This window comes from Poromitra crassiceps (genome assembly GCF_964638095.1).
Source record: "Poromitra crassiceps genome assembly, chromosome: 2".
In the NCBI taxonomy this organism is placed as follows: Eukaryota; Metazoa; Chordata; class Actinopteri; order Beryciformes; family Melamphaidae; genus Poromitra; species Poromitra crassiceps.
In genome coordinates this window covers 74,384,547-74,403,696 of record NC_139624.1, presented here as the reverse complement: position 1 = coordinate 74,403,696, position 19,150 = coordinate 74,384,547, and the positions used below count along the sequence as shown (strand labels likewise).

The following is a 19,150-nucleotide window of genomic DNA, read 5'->3' as shown; positions in this document are numbered from 1 at the left end:
CTAAAGCAACGTGGTTAAGTTAGGGGACTAACTTAAGGTTAGGGTTATGGTTTGGGTTGGGGTTAAATCCCAAAGTAAAAACGAGGCGCCTCGGTCGGGAGTCGAACATGCGCTCTCTCGTTTGTAAGACGAGGACACTACAGGCCCTCCAATCCCACCCCTATTCCCTTAGGCGTCTGTTCAGCATGAGACAGTCACTAGACTCTGACATGTATAATGTTAATATTTATGTATCTAGAAATGTATTCTGGTTCAGAAATGTCCATATTAAATTTCCATGGATTCCGGAAACATACAATATAGAAATGAAATTCTGGCGACTGGGCTGAAACAGCACGAACAGTATCCCTTCCCTCATGTAGCTGTGCTGCATTTTGTAGTTGACAGAACTATTTTTGTGATTGGTTAATTTTGTCCTTATGTCACACTGCTGATTTATTTGTAGTAGTGTTTATCCAGTGACTACTCATTCAGTCAATCAATCATATCTGGAATGGGGAAAAATGTAACATGCTGGCTTCCTGGAGTAGTTAGCCTGCTGATCACAGTTGCTACAAGGCGTTGCGGAACTTCTTCCATTTTTAAGAGTTGAATTTGTAAGCGGAATACATCCCTTCAGCTCATTAGATGCGAGCTTTCAAGCTGCCCGAGGCGTATGTGTGATTGTAGTGATTGACACGGGATTGGGGATTTCAATGCTTTTCCCCCTACCAGACCACACCTGCACAAAATATCAGCAGAATAATTTACCATTTATCCATTACTTCATACTTCACTTAAAAATCAACACCACCCCAGGTTATATCAAGTGCCCTTCGAGTATTTGCAAAATGTTACCCAGGTGGGTTTGTCTGTCTGGTATATTTGCATCCAGTAGGGGTCACTGGACCCCCAGTAAAGCGAGGCTCCTGTGTGTGTTCTCCGGGGCTCATTGTTACAGCATTTAATTATACCAAATGTTCAGACAGTTTGACTGTGTCATTCTTTTAATTCCTTACTGCTTCAATATGGTTTTTGTTTCATCATTTCTGTGCAAATGACTTGTTTTATTGTAACTGCAAAATAATCTTTTGCGCCATTTGCATTTTTTCCATTCTTTCATTCTCTGCTAATGACATTGATCAGCGACATCTGCCGTACGCCATCTATACCGTCCCTCATTTGATCCTTTGATCCTTTGAGCCAACTGTTGGTGGAAAGGGAACATTTTCTATCAGTCCATTAGATAATTGGCTGCTCATTCAGTATGGATCTAATACGCTTTGACTGAAATGTACCAGACAGTGAAACGAGTTGGCATCGGCTTTACATACAAGTTGAGTTGTCCTCTAAAACAGCTGTGTCACAGCTCTTGGCCCTCCCCAATGACAGTTATTTTTGGCCCACTTGCCAACCACAGCACCTTTTTTTTTTGCAGTGGTGAACTGATGCAGAAATTGGCAATCAGGACGTTCGTGCCCCAGTGAAAAATGCGATGCTGGAGGCCCTTCAGGGCAACAGCTGTTGTGTGTATGTGTGTGTGTGTGTGTGTGTGTGTGTGTGGGGGCGGAGCCGTTCGTTGGTAAGTGTCTGCGTTTCACAAGGACAGGAGCACGCGGGGTCAGCAGGAGCACAGGTTAATGGCCGGAGCCGAGTCAGTGTGTCACCGTGTCACAGTACATTAGTGCATTAACGTGGCGTTTCCTGCTTCGTTAACCTGAGCGGAGGGGAGGGGGGTGTTTGAAGGAGGAGGGGGGTGTTTGCTGATCACAGCTTCTGCCGTTCTCCCCTAACTGTAAATAATGAGGAGGGATGTGTCCCCATCTGGCTCTAAATTGAGAAAGATACCTGCTTCCTGGACTCGGCTCCCTCGTTATATGGTCCATTGTTTCATACAGTGATGAAAACTACATAACGGGCCATAACACCATGGAGCTGGGCATATTTTTCAATTTATTCTAATGATTCAAATGATATTGTCCTGGGGCAAATCCTCCTCCCCTCCTCCCCTCCCCAGCTTGATTGTGACCTGTGGAATCAAAATAAAGTGAATGTGTCACTCTGTAGCCTGAGAGGCTAGAACTTATCCACACACCCCCTGGAGAACCTTGAAATGTAAAGTTAGGCTTTCCAAGTCATAGAAAGCAGAATGCATATGACATCTTTTTTCACATTTGATTCATTCAAAAGAAGTAATAAACTGTCACGGAGAACTTTAGACGGCCGTGGGAAAATCACAAGCTTGCAGGTCCTCTTTTCTCGGAAGTCACTTAAATGAGCTTTAATAGGCTATTAAAATCTTGCCAGGAAGAATCCTCCTTTAATGCCTTCACGTCTTAAGGCAAACAACCTCCCTAATTCCATCCGCGGCCAATAAAACTATCCATATACAGTATCTTAAGCTGTATAACTTTAATGTGCAGCCACATTGCTAACTCTGAAACTGTACCTCTGAATGCAAATCGCAATGCAGAGAGACTTTTTTTTAAGACGAAATAGATTATATTCTTGTCCAGAATGATCGATGATACCCTGAAAATAATCATTTCTGAAAATATAGTGGGCAACCCTGGGACTTTATTGTTTTGGATCACAGACCAATCTGGCTTTTTTGTTTTGTTTTAAGCCTTTCAAGATATATCTTCAAACCACTCGCAGCAGCAAGAATCATCGTACTGAGAGGTTTAAAAAGATGATGTGTGCTTTATCTCCACCAACAATATCATCATGGTGCAGTGATGTGAGATGATGTGAGATGATGGATTGATTGTCCTCTGTTTCGGACATTTGCTGTCACACTCTATGATAGAAAGGCAGCAGCTCTGGCGCGCTGCTGCCACAAAGATGATGTTAACAGGCTCAATACACCTTCTGATGGAGAGCTGTGTGTTTGCATGGGGCACTGCGGGCGAGGATCACAAGATCTGCTGGGTGGTGGTGATGTGTTGTCATTTTTTAAGCTTTTTTTGTGTTGCACTTTAGCTTTGTGCTGCCCTTTGGTTGGTTAGAGCAGTGGTTCTCAAATGGGGGTCCGGGGCACTTTGCCAGGGGGTCCGCAAAAAGTTTTCAGGATTTTTTTTCTTTTTTTTTGTGTTTGTGTGTGTGTGTGCAAAAGCTTCATAGTTCAACGGAAATATTGTATGCTTTAAATCTAAAATGGTTCATGGATTACATTCTAATCTAACAAACCTATCAATTTAAAAGTCAAGCATGTTAACATGGAAACAATTAAGCTTAGCCCAAAATCACAAATCAGAATGAGGGGGTCCCCGGTATATTTTCTATCTTGTAAGGGGTCCTTGGCTGAAAAACATTTGAGAACCTCTGGGTTAGAGTGTGTGAAAATGTATTATTGAATATTTTATCCATTTTGTTGCAGTGTAGGCCTAATTAGATAATTAATAATGAAGTCTAATGCCTTCCCGTTACTAGGCCGGAGCCTGTTTTGTTCTCTATAATATCAGATGATTTAACATTTACTGGCAGGCCATTGTGTGGGCCAGGTCTGCGCTTTTGTTTAAAAAAAAATCTTTATGCAAACTTGGGCTAAGTGCATCATACATCACAGTCGACTTGTTAAGATTTCAGCACAAAGAGACAAAATGTAGGCTAAGTTTCATATGTCAAAGTGGTGCGCTGTCTCCCTAAACACCCAGAGCTGTTTAGACGTCAGAGTGAGCCAGAATAAGAGGCGAGAGCGCTGATTTAGTCCAGCTGTTTGCCTTTCCAAAGGACTTAGCAGAAAGAATGTGTGTTTTTGCCAGGGCTCAGCTGGTACATATGGCGCAGCTTGACTTCTCCAGGTTCATTTATCACTGAGATAATATTAGCAAATGAAACGCAAGAAAGTACTTTGTGAGCACGGCGTGAAAAAAGTGATCCAGTTCTCAATCACTCGCCTTAGCCTAGATGAAGTTATTCGTTCCCACATCTTTTCCTGATTTTATTGAAGGCCTCCTCGCGGACGAAACCCACACCAAATATTCACCCAAAAGAGGGCACCTTCATGGCTGGCATTGAAATAAGGTCTGCATAAGCAATCTGTTTCCTACTGACTCCACATCTGGACACTTGGGATTCCATAACCCTGAGTTTGTAATTTCATAAATATAGAAGTGTGTCCTAGAAACAAGACTGTTACCTGGGTGGGGGTTCGTTGCAGAGGGGGGTGAGGGTGGTGGTGGGGGGGGGTTACAGAGGATAGATTGGTAGGTAGGACATTTCGATAGATTGCAATGACTTTCACATCTTCTTCTTCTTCTTCTTTTTTTCCGGTCTCCCCCCCGTCGTTGACGTGTGATGTGATGCGACACAATAGTAAGAGACTGACGCTTTGTGTTTTGCCTTTCAGAGCATTTGCCCAAACTGCAAGCCAGGCCCTATTCAGCAGCCAGGTAAGGTGACAAAGAGATGCGTCTGCTTTTGCTGTACATTTTGTGCTGCATAAAGTACAAATTAATAGACTGTATATATACACAGTGCCGCCTTTAGCGCTAGTCGTGCTTATTTTGAATCTCCCCAACGTGTTCCATCCTCTTTTCGCTACACTTAGCCCGTCATTGATTTATTCTCGCTGTTCAGCCTAGTGCCCATTAGGTTTGCTTTAAAGCACACCCGGAAACGGCAACATCTAAATAATCAATGTCAAAACTTCCCCAACTCCCCTTATTAGTCCTTCACTTATCGTGCGCGTGTGGGTGTTAATGCAGGCGGGGGGACATGCAGGGACATGGAGAGAACAGGAGAGACGGAGGCGGGGGGACATGCAGGGACATGGAGAGAACAGGAGAGACGGAGGCGGGGGACATGCAGGGACATGGAGAGAACAGGAGAGACGGAGGCGGGGGACATGCAGAGACATGGAGAGAACAGGAGAGACGGTCACTGCAGTTTATCAGATGCTGCAGAGACGTTAGAGAGGCCTGCATTATTGATGCTGCGGTCAATAGAGGTCCCCAGTGGCCCACAGGAAGTGAAGGATGAGAGAGAGTGCTTCAAACCAGCAGTGGAGAGGATGGAGAGGAGGCACCCACAGTTTTGCCTAAGCAAGAGACGGTTGTGAGCATGATTCGTCGCTTGGGCCTTACCGATGTAAATTTGGGATTTGGCACGCTCAATTCTGTATTGGTAATCGGCATCGAATCAAATCTTTTTCTACTCTTGTTTCTTTGATAAGCCCTTTGTTGGACGGGACGTTTTTCTAAACTGGGCTCTGCGTGAAGCTGCCGCAGCAGCAGACTGTAGTTGTCCAGACTTCTAGAGAATTTATCCTCCTTCACAACCCCGCTGTTCTCCCTGTTCTTCTCTCTATTTCACTCTATTTCCTCCTTCATCTCTGTGTTTGCCTCCCTCTGTTCATCACTCTGTCTGTATGCCTTACACACACACACACACACATGCACCCACACACCCCACTCCTCCCTGTAAACCTCTCTGGCTCTCACCTCCCTTCTCTCCAGCTCCAGTCTTCAGCATCCAGGAAAGCTGCGTTTTGTCTTCAACGTGGTAGAGTTCCCAGCATGCTCTGGGCGGCCCGCGGGGAGGCGGGGCCTGTGTACCGGTTGGCTGTCTGACCTCATCAATCCCATCCTGGTGTACCCTGGGAAGGCTGAGTCCTCCAGCAGCCTGACTCTGCCAAAGGTGATGAGGATTACTGTAACATGTAGAACTGAATGTAAAAAGGTGTCGACTTGTGGACTCAAAGCGCTCCGTCATGGTTGATGTATTTCCAAGCGCTGAGAATTTGTGAGCACAAGTGTTCAGATGGTGCAATGATGGCTAGGACCTCTCAAAACTTTACCACTTGCACTTGGTGCAATAAAGCTATTCAAAAGGAGCCCTTGTAGGGTGCGAGCGTGTTTTCATTTGTTTCACTAAGACCCCCACATCAAAACATGTACCCCTGCTGGCTAGGCTAAAATCCCAGTTACCAAGTCTTCTCTCTGAGTCTGTCTTCCTCTGAGTTTCCTGACTGTATCAATAAAAACTAATTGCGAGAGGGCTAGACTGCCCATTCTCTTTCAGAAACTAAAGTTCTAGATGCTCTTGAGTACAAGAGAGGGTGATGGTGAGTGAGGAGAACATCTTCACAAAATGCAGTGTCAGCAGCATCCCACAATCCAAGAGGCAGGAGAAGTCTAGACGTTTAGGACTCTGCCTTTTTCGACCATGCGCTAAGAAGAGAGGTCAAGCTTTGTTCTATGTCATTTCTTTTAATACTATACTATACTCTACTACTATACTATATATACTGTATGTATTTAATACTAATCTTGCAAAATTGCAATATCACATCTGTATATAAAGTATACAGCAGTGGTTCCCAAACTGTAGATGGAGGTACTATAGGGGGTACTTGTGAGAAAAGGGAAAAGGGAAAAATGCAAGAATAAATCATGAAAATAAATGAAACGTTGAAATACATCTGCTCAGGAGGCACTAATTGCAACTCTCTCACTCCATTTCTTATTTTCTAATGTTATGTTCTTCAAAAGGTGGCTTATCATTCATTCATGGCATTACATGCTGTAGTTTTCTCTTGCAGTTTTCTAAGCAAAATGTTGTTGTCGTGTAAAGGGGGTACTTGGATTCAGAAATCAGGGAAAGGGGGTACTGAAGCCAAAAAAGTTTGAGAACCACTGGTATACAGGAATGTATAAAACATAAAAGTTTCAGATTGACAATATGCAAAGTCAGAATACAGTGAAAACTATTTAAATTAAGTAGCAAGATAAAACAATATATACAATTGAAATCTAATCCAACTCGATACGAAATCTCATCAAATTCATATGAAAGAGAAACAAAATTAGAAATCCTATTTATACGGTCTCCAAAGTCCACTCATCCAGCATCAAGCCGGAAATTTTTAACGGCGCCAAAATCTATTTATTACTCCTTGAAATAAACAAAGCTTAGCTAGCTCTGTATTGAGTCTGCCACAAGTTCCTTCATTATCAAACTTGCCAAGGGAGACCAGCTCCTTCAGCTTTGAAATCATTTTGCATAATTTTCTATCCTCGATGGTTAGATTGAATGGAAAAGTAAGGAAGGACGTTGCACAATTCAGATGCAGCCCCTGTCACCAAAGCCTGGGAGAGAAGGCTGCTGATCTATTGATTTCACCCCTAATGCATTGCAGATGAATGGTGATTTGTTATTTGTCAGAATCTCAGTGTTGCAAACATATGTCAGGGCATGCTTAGCTATTAACTACCAGGACTTTTGCCATAATTGAAAACTGGAAATGGTTTAGAATTGAACTATGTGGTTGAATAAACATGTAATTCAATTTAAAAACAAAAGTAATCGCGTCTTACCATAGACTCCATTGATTCCAGTTGGAGCTCTTGAGTCTCCACATGATTGTGTTTTTGGAATAATAAGTAGATCAATTAATCATTTTGGTAGGTATCCAGTGGCTTTGCACCATTACTGTAATTACTCTCATTAAAGTGGATGTTTTCTAATGACCCGGGACCCTAGATCCACATGAGTCTGCGACCCAACTGCTCCTTCCGGCCTCCGTCTGACCCCGCGGTGCCCTTCATAATGGTGGGACCAGGCACAGGGGTTGCCCCCTTCATCGGCTTCCTCCAGCAAAGGTACGGCAGATCAGCACCATGTGATCCCACACACACCACACATTTGTGAAAGTCTCACGCAGCACATAGAGAGGAGGATACTAAAGATGATCGCTCATTATTACGCATTATCACTTAATCCCACGCCAATGACACACAGTTCAACTAATGCATCAAGATATTTCGCCCGCGCTGCTACACTTATACACTGCACAGTTCAAAGTTCAAAGACGGGATGTCAAGGATCACCGAACAGCCGCTAAGAGACGCGGTGCGCTGTGTGACAGATTATTCCAGTCAAAATCCCCCAAAATCCACTAATGAATGTTCACAATGCTCAAGCGATGTTAAGTGCAGATCATCTTATGCTTATTTTGAGTCATCTGCACACAGACAATTAAATAAGACCTCGCCTAAAAACGGAATGAAACTCGATGCGTCATGTAATGTTACATCTCCCTGGGCGATGGTTAATCTGGTCAGAGGGGCTGTGTGATCACGTCAGGGATTACTTCAATGCCTCACTTGTCTCAACAGGAATAAATCAAGGCCCTTCCAATGCACACGTTTATGACTTACTCTGTAATGAACAGCTGTGAGTCAAGTGAGAGCATGGGGGGGGGGGGGGTATTGATCTGTATGTAAAGAGTTCAGTAGGTGCTGGCCATGTTGTTGATGTAAATCATCGATAGTAATCGTCGAGGAGGTGGGGCGGGGATATCGACTGTTTGCCGGGACCCTTTTCCTGAGCGTACCAACCACGCATGTAAATCTGAACACTTAGAAAAATACCAGCACTTTCGTCTTATGTAGCAAATGAGAGGTTTTTGTTTCGTTTGAGAGAGACCCGAATTGACAGCTAAACCGAGATGGAAGCTTCTCTATCCAGGGCAAGATGTGTGTTTGGTGAACCGGGTCCAATAGAAAGTGGCCTAAAGCCTTTTGAGTCAGATTGGCGTGTCTAACCACGCGGGCGGCTTTTGTCTAAATGAGGTTGTCTCCCAGTCAGCTCCGGTTGTCTCTGAATCCGTCGGCTCTGTTGTGGCGCGTGTGGTGTCAGGGCCCATTGTAGTCAGAGGTGACACAGACTCAGAGTGCTACTCTACGACGACGACAACTTTTTCCACAAGTTGATGAATCAGGGGTTGAGAGGTAGTCGGGCCCCGTGGGACCGCAGGGCACTGATGATAAGCGGACATTACGGAGCGACCCGCTCGGTCACAGACTGCCGAATGATCAAGGCTGAGCCGAAGGGACAGCAGCGCTCTGGCGTAAGAGACAGCCATTATTATGGACGTATCAGTCTTACTTTTATCCTCGCAGTGCCACCCAAATATTGCCGTCTAGCTCTAAGATACCATATTTCACATTTAAGTGTTTTCCAGATGCTCTGCCCTTGTAGACGTCAGTGTAGGGAAAATATTCAGACATTGATTTATTTCAGAATGCTATGTTTCACAATATAGCTGCAACTGAAATCGCTGAACAAGTGTGTCCTTGAGAGTTCAATGGTGTGTGTGTGTTTAAATAACTTTTATTGAGTTCAAATATTTTGCCTCTTGCTTCCCGAGATGGCTCCTCACTGTTGGAGGATGGAGCCATGTGAAACAATCCATCATCAGCTCACTTGCCTTCCTTATCCGCTTCGTGTCTTCCCTCTCTCCCTCCCTCTCTCTGCCAGCTGCATATTATTGTGCTAGAGGATTGTGCAATCCTCTCATGGCGGCACGTCGTCGTACGGAATCTAACTTGAGGTTCCAAACAAAGCCGCCCGCGGTGATGCTGCACTCTGATAGGAGATCAAAATCACCATGTTGTCAGCGGGACGCTGTATCTGCCTGGAGACCTGAGCAAGGCTGCTGTTAGCAACATGGAGACCTGAGCGAGGCTGCTGTTAGCAACAAAACAACACGGGGACACTTCGATCCTCCCGCCTCGACACCTTCACCCCCACCACCGCCCCTCCTCGCTCAATCGATGGCTGTTCTCAAAAGGACTTTGTGCTAGTTTTGCAGCGGCGCTAACAAGTGGAAGAAGAGAGCAGTGGAAAGGTTAGAGCCTCACTCGGTGGTACCAGGAGATTTGAAGAAGACCCCTGGGTGGGCTGCTATTGATTACTGTGCTTTTTTGTAAGGATGAGCAATGGAGAATGAGATTCTCAGGGTGTGGATGTGGAAAATCACTAATAGTTAGAGGGATATTGTATTTTAACTGGATAGCCCAAATCTTCCTAACAAGCTTTTCCTTTGTTAAACCAATTTTATTTGTTTGCTTTTATACTTACTGTAGGAATGCCCTTAGGTGTATTTGCGCATTTAATATCGCAACTTGTATGTGTGTGCGCGTGCGTGCGTGCGTGCATGTGTGTTGTGTGTGTGTGTGTGTGTGAGAGAGAGACACACACACACACACATGAAGCTTCCATTTATTAATCTATCCAGACAGTTGTTTACAGTTAGAATGTTGTCTCACATAGTCCAGTATTCTGCTGAATACAATTTTAATTCGACATTTAAAATGCATGAACTGCACTGTAAAGTCAGTGATTAAGCCTGGAGTTTTTGTCGTGTTCAGGTGTTTTATTCTATTTTATTGTTTTCTTTTTTTTTTTATATATACTTTTTTTTTTTTATGCCAAGAAAGGCTATGAACACCCCACAGTGAGCGGCAAATAACATTCCCACCACTGAACATGGACAGAAGATATGAGATAATTGCGATGTTTTCCAAGTCTTCACCTCAGCTTCCACTGCAGTTTCCCCTACCCGCTGTTCATCTGCATGGTGCTGAAAGGCAACCGGGCCCTGATTCCGACCCCAAATGGAGTGCGCGCTGCAGATGCTGCCTTGCCCCTGGGACTGTATTGCAGGCTGTTTCAGTGTGGGTATATGTGATGCGATGTAATTTGTATTCAGGGAAAGGCGCCGGTGTGGTCTACTCAGAATGGAATCCAGGTTTTTCATATTGGTATTGATCCTTTAGGGCAGGCGGCGAGCTAGAGAGACGAGCTCACTAAAATGAGTTTACTTGAGGCTGTTTGCAGATCAGAAGAATCTCGTTCAGGATGCTAATGAATGGGATCTGAGCACTCTGAGCATGCCAGACAGCGCTCTAACTAGGCCCCGTTCACTAACACAAAGATCAGACAGCGCTCTAACTAGGCCCCGTTCACTAACACAAAGATCAGACAGCGCTCTAACTAAGCCTCATTCACTAAAGCAAAGATCAGACAGTGCTCTAACTAAGCCTCATTCACTAACACAAAGATCAGACCGTGCTTTAACTAGGCCCCGTTCACTAACACAAAGATCAGACAGTGCTCTAACTAGGCCCCGTTCACTAACACAAAGATCAGACAGCGCTCTAACTAAGCCTCATTCACTAAAGCAAAGATCAGACAGTGCTCTAACTAAGCCTCATTCACTAACACAAAGATCAGACCGTGCTTTAACTAGGCCCCGTTCACTAACACAAAGATCAGACAGTGCTCTAACTAGGCCCCGTTCACTAACACAAAGATCAGACCGTGCTTTAACTAGGCCCCGTTCACTAACACAAAGATCAGACCATGCTCTAACTAGGCCCCGTTCACTAACACAAAGATCAGACCGCGCTCTAACTAGGCCCCGTTCACTAACACAAAGATCAGACCGTGCTCTAACTAGGCCCCGTTCACTAACACAAAGATCAGACCGTGCTCTAACTAGGCCCCGTTCACTAACACAAAGATCAGACCGTGCTCTAACTAGGCCCCGTTCACTAACACAAAGATCAGACAGCGCTCTAACTAGGCCCCGTTCACTAACACAAAGATCAGACAGTGCTCTAACTAGGCCCCGTTCACTAACACAAAGATCAGACCGTGCTCTAACTAGGCCCCGTTCACTAAAGCAAAGATCAGACCGTGCTCTAACTAGGCCCCGTTCACTAACACAAAGATCAGACAGCGCTCTAACTAGGCCCCGTTCACTAACACAAAGATCAGACCGTGCTCTAACTAGGCCCCGTTCACTAACAAAGATCAGACCGCGCTCTAACTAGGCCCCGTCGGCGTTCACTAACACAAAGATCAGACCGTGCTCTAACTAGGCCCCGTTCACTAAAGCAAAGATCAGACAGCGCTCTAACTAGGCCCCGTTCACTAACACAAAGATCAGACAGTGCTCTAACTAGGCCCCGTTCACTAACACAAAGATCAGACCGTGCTCTAACTAGGCCCCGTTCACTAAAGCAAAGATCAGACCGTGCTCTAACTAGGCCCCGTTCACTAACACAAAGATCAGACCGTGCTCTAACTAGGCCCCGTTCACTAACACAAAGATCAGACCGTGCTCTAACTAGGCCCCGTTCACTAAAGCAAAGATCAGACAGTGCTCTAACTAGGCCCCGTTCACTAACACAAAGATCAGACCGCGCTCTAACTAGGCCCCGTTCACTAACACAAAGATCAGACCGTGCTCTAACTAGGCCCCGTTCACTAACACAAAGATCAGACCGCGCTCTAACTAGGCTCCGTTCACTAACACAAAGATCAGACCGCGCTCTAACTAGGCCCCGTTCACTAACACAAAGATCAGACCGCGCTCTAACTAGGCCCCGTTCACTAACACAAAGATCAGACCGCGCTCTAACTAGGCCCTGTTCACTAAAGCAAAGATCAGACAGTGCTCTAACTAGGCCCTGTTCACTAAAGCAAAGATCAGACAGCGCTCTAACTAGGCCCCGTTCACTAACACAAAGATCAGACAGTGCTCTAACTAGGCCCCGTTCACTAAAGCAAAGATCAGACTGTGCTCTAACTAGGCCCCGTTCACTAAAGCAAAGATCAGACAGCGCTCTAACTAGGCCCCGTTCCCTAAAGCAAAGATCAGACCGTGCTCTAACTAGGCCCCGTTCACTAACACAAAGATCAGACAGTGCTCTAACTAGGCCCCGTTCACTAAAGCAAAGATCAGACAGTGCTCTAACTAGGCCCCGTTCACTAACACAAAGATCAGACAGCGCTCTAACTAGGCCCCGTTCACTAACACAAAGATCAGACAGTGCTATAACTAGGCCCCATTCACTAAAGCAAAGATCAGACAGTGCTCTAACTAGGCCCCGTTCACTAAAGCAAAGATCAGACAGCGGTCTAACTAGGCCCTGTTCACTAACGCAACGATCAAACAAACTACTTTTCCAAATAATTTCCATTAACTGGTCAGCTATTAATTGAATTAACCAGAGCAGGGCTGCGCTTGCTTGCAATTAAACTTTTGTATTGATGTCATTTTGTCTCACTTTGTCAAGCGTAAAGGTCTTTACACATCAAGAGCGATGCGAATATACGGCACGAAATTGCGATGCGAGTTTTGACCCACCTGTCAATCACAGCCACATATGTGTACACGTCGGAAGCGAACTTCTGAAAAATCGACCGTGGTTCGAAAAAATAAACACCGCAATAACGCTCGGCGAAACTTCGCCGTTGGTATGCACGGTTGCATTGACTGATATAGGTTCGGAAAATATTATTGCCGTGCGAATTAATCGCACGAAAAAAACGTGCTCGGTGTGTAAGGACCTTAATGCTAATAAGCAATTTACTAACAATTAATTTGTATGCAACACACAGCTCTAGAGCTGCGACAATTAGTTGATTAATCGATCGACAGAAAATTAAACACCAACTATTTTTATAATGGATTAATCCTTTAGACAAATTTTTAAGACAAAAAATAAAGTAAAATTCTCTTCTTAAATGTGAATATTTTCTAGTTTCTTAGTCTTCTATGATCTTATCTTTGGGTTGTGGACTGTTTGGTCAGGACAAAAGAAGACGTTTGAGGATGTCATCTTGGGCTTCGGGGAAAAAGTAATTGAGATCTTTCACCATTTTGTGACATTTTATAGACCAAACGAACAATCGATTAGTCGAGAAAATAATCATCAGATTAATTGATAATGGGGGAAAAAATAATTAGTTGCAGCCTTATACACCTCCATCAAGGGTGATATTTGGCTGACATTTTGTACAGGTCGTCCTGTAGTAGACAAATAGCAACAGTTGGGGTGCAGAGGAGGCAGCACCTTATCCTCCGAGTGCAGCACAAAGGGCCCGGTCTCAGTGCCTCTCTGTGGGATTTCCCCCGGCTCCTGGTCCTGGTCCCGCTGTCTCTTCTCGCCCCCCCCCCCCTCTCTCTCCCTCTCTCTCCCTCACCAGATGGGGACTAACAAATAATGCTCCGTTACTTAGAGGGTCACCTGACTGATGCTATCATGAAAGGTCGCGGGGTCAAATGTTGTTATCGGGGAGAGAGCTGTCACCTTTACAGCAGGTGGGCGGCATAGATAGCAGCATCTTCGGGGCCTTGTGCCATTACGCTGCCATTATTTACAAAGGATTCTGGGAGCTTTGCCAAACGCGCGGGCCACAGGAGGAATCAGTTTTGCGGCAGCAGTTTCGCACACAAAGCACAGACGGACGGACGCACACACATGAGCGTGCACGTACGTACGCGCACCCCCCCCACACACACACACACATGAGCGTGCACGTACGTATGCGCACCCCCCCCCACACACACACACACACATACACACATACCGGGCACAAGTCCTAGTTCCATTTTCAGCAACTGTTGATAGTGATCCGTCCTACTGTTTGGGTGTAATTTAATATTGCGTATAATGTGCTCGCTGCAGCGCGCGCGCTCGTTTCCACGCACGAGGAAAATGGTGGCGCTCGGTGTGCTGTCATTGCAGACAGTAGTTAATGGTGTCACTGCCCCTCTTTAACCTCTGCTTGCGAGGAAGGACTCTCTCTCCTGTCGTCTGTTAGTATCGATTGACCGCTGAGATACCGTCCCTTTGCCTTTCAGAGAGAAGGAGCGCCAGCAGAACCCCGAGGCAGTGTTCGCTGAGACCTGGCTGTTCTTTGGCTGCCGCCACCGAGACAGAGACTACCTGTTCAGGTAAGTTTGAGTTCTGATTTTGATTTCTCCCTACATGTGCATATATACATACGTTCTCCAACTGTCAGATATGCTGCTTTGAGTGCTTTCCAAACCCACCACACACTCCGTCATATTGCCAGTTGTTGTGTATATTGATTCCTGTGGCCTTGCATAGTGAACAGCATTCAAACTGGATGATGTGAGTGACTGTCATTTCTTCATTGTACAGGCTCATGGCAGAAAGCAACAGTATTGAAGCAATCTGTTCAAGAATGCAAGATGTATGGGGACATGTTCATGCAAAGCTAATTTAGTCAAGGCCGCATGCGTCTTCTTCTTCTTCTTCTATGAGTGATTTAATGTCAAGGACACCAGTGCCTTGTCACCCTGGCGTGTAATTGTGACTTGGGGGTGGCAGGCTTACCTAGAGCTACTGTATGAAGGCTGTAATAGCTGGAGACTCTTTGCTTCAGTGCTCAACACACAGACATGAGGTTGCACTCCAGCTGTGAGCTAGTAAGCCGAGGGTGCCTGTGGTTTCTTTGTCATTATGTGTTGTGTATCTAGGGGGCATTTGAAAGCACAAGACAAATTATAATTATGTTTTTTGCCAGTGATATAATCTTCACCATAATAAGGATTTGTTGATTATGTGATCTAGCTTGTCATATCACATTTATGGCTACAGCGATTACATTTCCCCTACCTTCATAAAGTATTTCAGGTCTTTTATTATATTATGTTGCGTGATATTCTTACATGTTATTTCAAATAGGATGTGAGTTGTATTGAATCAGTACCCTCACTGGATTGGTCTTGTGTATTATAGAGCTGTGAACCTGCTTCACCCTGTGGATAGATGATTGGTCTGTAGAGACCTGCGTTTATTTTGTCTCAACTCACTTCCTGACTAGATGCTAATTGATTGGCTCAGGATCAGCTTGGTGCCTCTGTGTTGAGGGCCTGTGTTGAGGGCCTGTGTTGAGGGCCTGTGTTGAGGGCCTGTGTTGAGGGCCTGTGGGCCTGTGTTGAGGGCCTGTGCTGAGGGCCTGTGCTGAGGGCCGGCTGTGCTGAGGGCCTGTGCTGAGGGGCCTGTGTTGAGGGCCTGTGCTGAGGGGCCTGTGTTGAGGGCCTGTGTTGAGGGCCTGTGTTGAGGGCCTGTGCTGAGGGCCGGCTGTGCTGAGGGCCTGTGCTGAGGGGCCTGTGTTGAGGGCCTGTGCTGAGGGGCCTGTGTTGAGGGCCTGTGTTGAGGGCCTGTGTTGAGGGCCTGTGCTGAGGGCCGGCACACCAATCAAGTTGTGTCGCAGCCAGGATTAAATGGCACGAATGGATTAGCATCCTTAATCACAAACAAAGACATCACAGAGGTTCTTGTTTGTTCCCCTTTGTTTCCTCGATCCCCTTTGGCTAAATAGCAACTCACAGTCAGGTAGCGGGCAGGGTTTGTTCACAGTGTGGGTTTCTCATGCACACCCCCACAGTGTTCAATCTGTCTTTTATGACTCAGCCGCCAAACGTTGTACTCGAATGAAACAGGTAACTAGCCTATGGATGGGCATGAGTGGTCGGTCAATTGATCACTCGACATGTATGTATCTGACAACTTCCTGTAACTTTGTTGTTTCCCTTTTTGAACGAGGAGAACATTAGAAAGTAGAAAGGCCCGTCTGAGTTGACCTCTATAGGATTTCCTTTCAAAGAAAGAGCGTCTGTACTTCAGAAACAGAAACATGCTTAGCATCGTTTCTGTGATTTTTTTTTCACCGTACCGGACCGTATCCTAAACAAAACTCTACTTAAAGTCGAGCTGAACCCAAAAATGACTTTTCTTTTCTTTTAGTTCAAATACATGGGTATGCAGTGCACCTATTTAATAATGTACGCAAAAACAATCATCAAAAGTTCATTTTTCAAGATTTAATTGATAACGGTAATCTACAGTTTGCTGACGTCACCTAGTACTATCAAATTTGTACCCCATTTCAACCAATCATATCATGACATGGCAGCTGTCAATCAAATCTTCATTTCAGGATAATTTTCTCTTCCAAAAGAAAGAGAAAATGGCACCTAGTGCCTGTCATCTGGCAGAATTCCTATCCCATAAACTAACTACCGTAAATTCCAGACTATAAGCCGCACCTTTTTTCCAGTTTTTTGGCCTTTTTTGGCCCCTGCGGCTTATATAACGGTGCGGCTTATCTATGGATTTAAAAAAAAAAAAAAAACTCTCTTTTTTAGCACTCTTTCTAACTATAAATCCACTTCTGTTTTAATTTCCTCTCTTGCCCTCTTTTCACCACACTGTATGACACTGTATGACACTGTATGACACTGTGTGCACTGTAAATAACAACACAGGTGGTGTTGTGTTATGTTGTTTTGTTGAAATGTTAATAAATGGGAGCATTACATATGGTAATTAAACATTAAAACACAATAAAAAAAAAATAATAAAAAAAAAAAAATACCATTAAAACACCCGCGGCTTATAGTCCGGTGCGGCTTATATAAGAAAAAAATAGTCAACTTTGAAGGTGCGGCTTATACACCGGTGCGCCTTATAGTCCGGAATTTACGGTACTAACTTGGCCAATTGTTAGAAACATGAACAAAAAACAAAAACTATAATCTCTAAGAATGCAAAGAAATGTAACTGGCTCGTTAAAACGCGCATTCCAGGGATATCGTATTTACAGAAATAGCGCAAAAGGCGCACGCTTGAGAGCGTGGTTGTCAGGGGTCTGCCCTCGGAGATTCCAGGCGGGCGGGCAGCACCCATGCATCGGATTGTCCGCTCGCTCCGCACGAAGCAGCTGGCTGCCTGGTACTCCGCGGATCCCACTTGCGTAGCACGACAACACGCTGAATCCCACTCGATTTGGGGGTGGAACACGCCATGATTGGCCAATGCCAAAGCCAGTCCCCAGAATTGTCAAATCAAATCATCGACACCCGGCATTGTGCGGCTTGTGGTCCGCCTCTCAACCCTGTCATGTCAGACAAGATTTGTTTGAGTCTCATACGCTGGCGCTATTGCATTCGCCTCCGGTTCACTTCGACTTTAAGGCGTACCTGCCAACATTAGGCCGTGAAGAAGAGGGAGATTTTCTGGGGTATATCAGGAAATGCACCCTCCCAAACCCCACCGCGACCCCCCAATCAGGCCCGTCGAAAGCTCCATCAGTGCTGTGATCCATTGTTCTGTAAATTTATGCTGCCTTGCCCAAAAATGCTCGTACTACCCAAACTGTAAGGGGGAGACTTGTGCGTAGGCTATCCATAGAACCCATTTTCATTCAGATATCTTGAGGGGAGAATGTCAAGGAACCCCTTTGAAAATGGCCATGCCAGTTTTCCCCTCGCTAAAATTTTAGCCTAACTTTGGAGCGTTATTTCGCCTCCTTCCCGACAAGCTTGGTGGTTGACATGGTCTGTTGGTAGCAATCGATTCCTTAGATCTTCTAGTTTCATGACACCAGATGCTTCCCTCTGGCTTTCAAACTGAGCCCGCTAACAGCCATTTGATTGAAATCGGGAGATTAACGGGGAGAAATGACCAATTCGGGAGCACAGCAGGAGAAAGGGTTAAAAATAGGGAGACCCCCGTGAAAATCGGGAGTGTTGGCAGGTATACTGTAAGCCGTAAGTGAGGTGTAAAATCTGAACTTGGATAAATAGCATAGCTGACTTTTGATGTTTCTAGTACATATCACAAGGTCTCCAGACAGGATGTGATCATGTGACCACCTCGCCACCGGTCTCGCTCTGAATGTTCCCCCCAGCCAAAACAAACAAGGCCTCACGGTCACTCCCAATCAGCCGCAGCACTTAACATCTGACACCAATCTGACCCCCCAGTCACATCAAACCAGACAGGCAATTCTCCCCTGTTACACTTATCCCTCTCCTCTCTTTCAGCCCTGTATGGAATGTGATTTCATGCTGCAAGGGAAACAATGAAACATGGCTGCTGCTAGGGCTGCTGGCTTCTTGTTAGGGCTCCAGGTTATTGCCATGGGCTGTTGTCTGTGTAAACGCACCAGGGTGGGGGCCAGGTTCAGCTCTCAGAACCCCCCACGACTGTTATGTTTTCAGGAAGCCAACTAGTCTACTGTTGTAGACCACCAGTTGCCACTCACTCACACACCGCTGACAGTCTGTGATGATCCAGATTCAGACATCGACGGAACAGACGCACATCAGATTCAGCAGTCCTTCTCCGTGTAGCTCTTGTCGTCGCTCCCACTTGTCATCTGAGAACTTGGCCAATTATTTCAATTGTGGAGATATCACAAACTTTACGTTTGTTCTTTATTTCTGTTGTCGTTTTCAGCCGTAACTGTAACGTTAAAGATATAAACCCTAGTTAAACACGGTGGCCCGACCTATCTGACATTTTGGTTCTGCTTATTTGATGTACTGTGTGACATATCTCACCACTGGTCGCACGAGCTGCTAGTTTTGGGTGAACTCAAGCTGTAATTGTTTTCATTCTGTGGCCCAACAGGTAAATGACGTGTCCAAAAACTAACGTTAGTGAAAGTGTTGTTAATTAATGAGATATGAAGGCATCAAACATGCGTTTTAGACTGAACCACTTTCTCTTTATCTCAGTTGTACATTAAATATTAAAACTGTATTCTGCCTGCG

The 19,150-nt window shown here is 45.2% G+C and overlaps 1 protein-coding gene across 1 annotated transcript in view; it reads left to right on the top strand.

Annotated features, from left to right (window-relative positions):
• Positions 1-19,150, top strand: part of mtrr (5-methyltetrahydrofolate-homocysteine methyltransferase reductase) — a 33,882-nt gene that overhangs the window by 11,180 nt on the left and 3,552 nt on the right. Inside the window, exons 10-13 of the mRNA XM_083651730.1 lie at positions 4,331-4,373; positions 5,439-5,619; positions 7,465-7,583; positions 14,423-14,515. Coding sequence (XP_083507856.1) covers positions 4,331-4,373; positions 5,439-5,619; positions 7,465-7,583; positions 14,423-14,515 — 436 coding nt within the window. The remainder of the gene's footprint in view (positions 1-4,330; positions 4,374-5,438; positions 5,620-7,464; positions 7,584-14,422; positions 14,516-19,150) is intronic.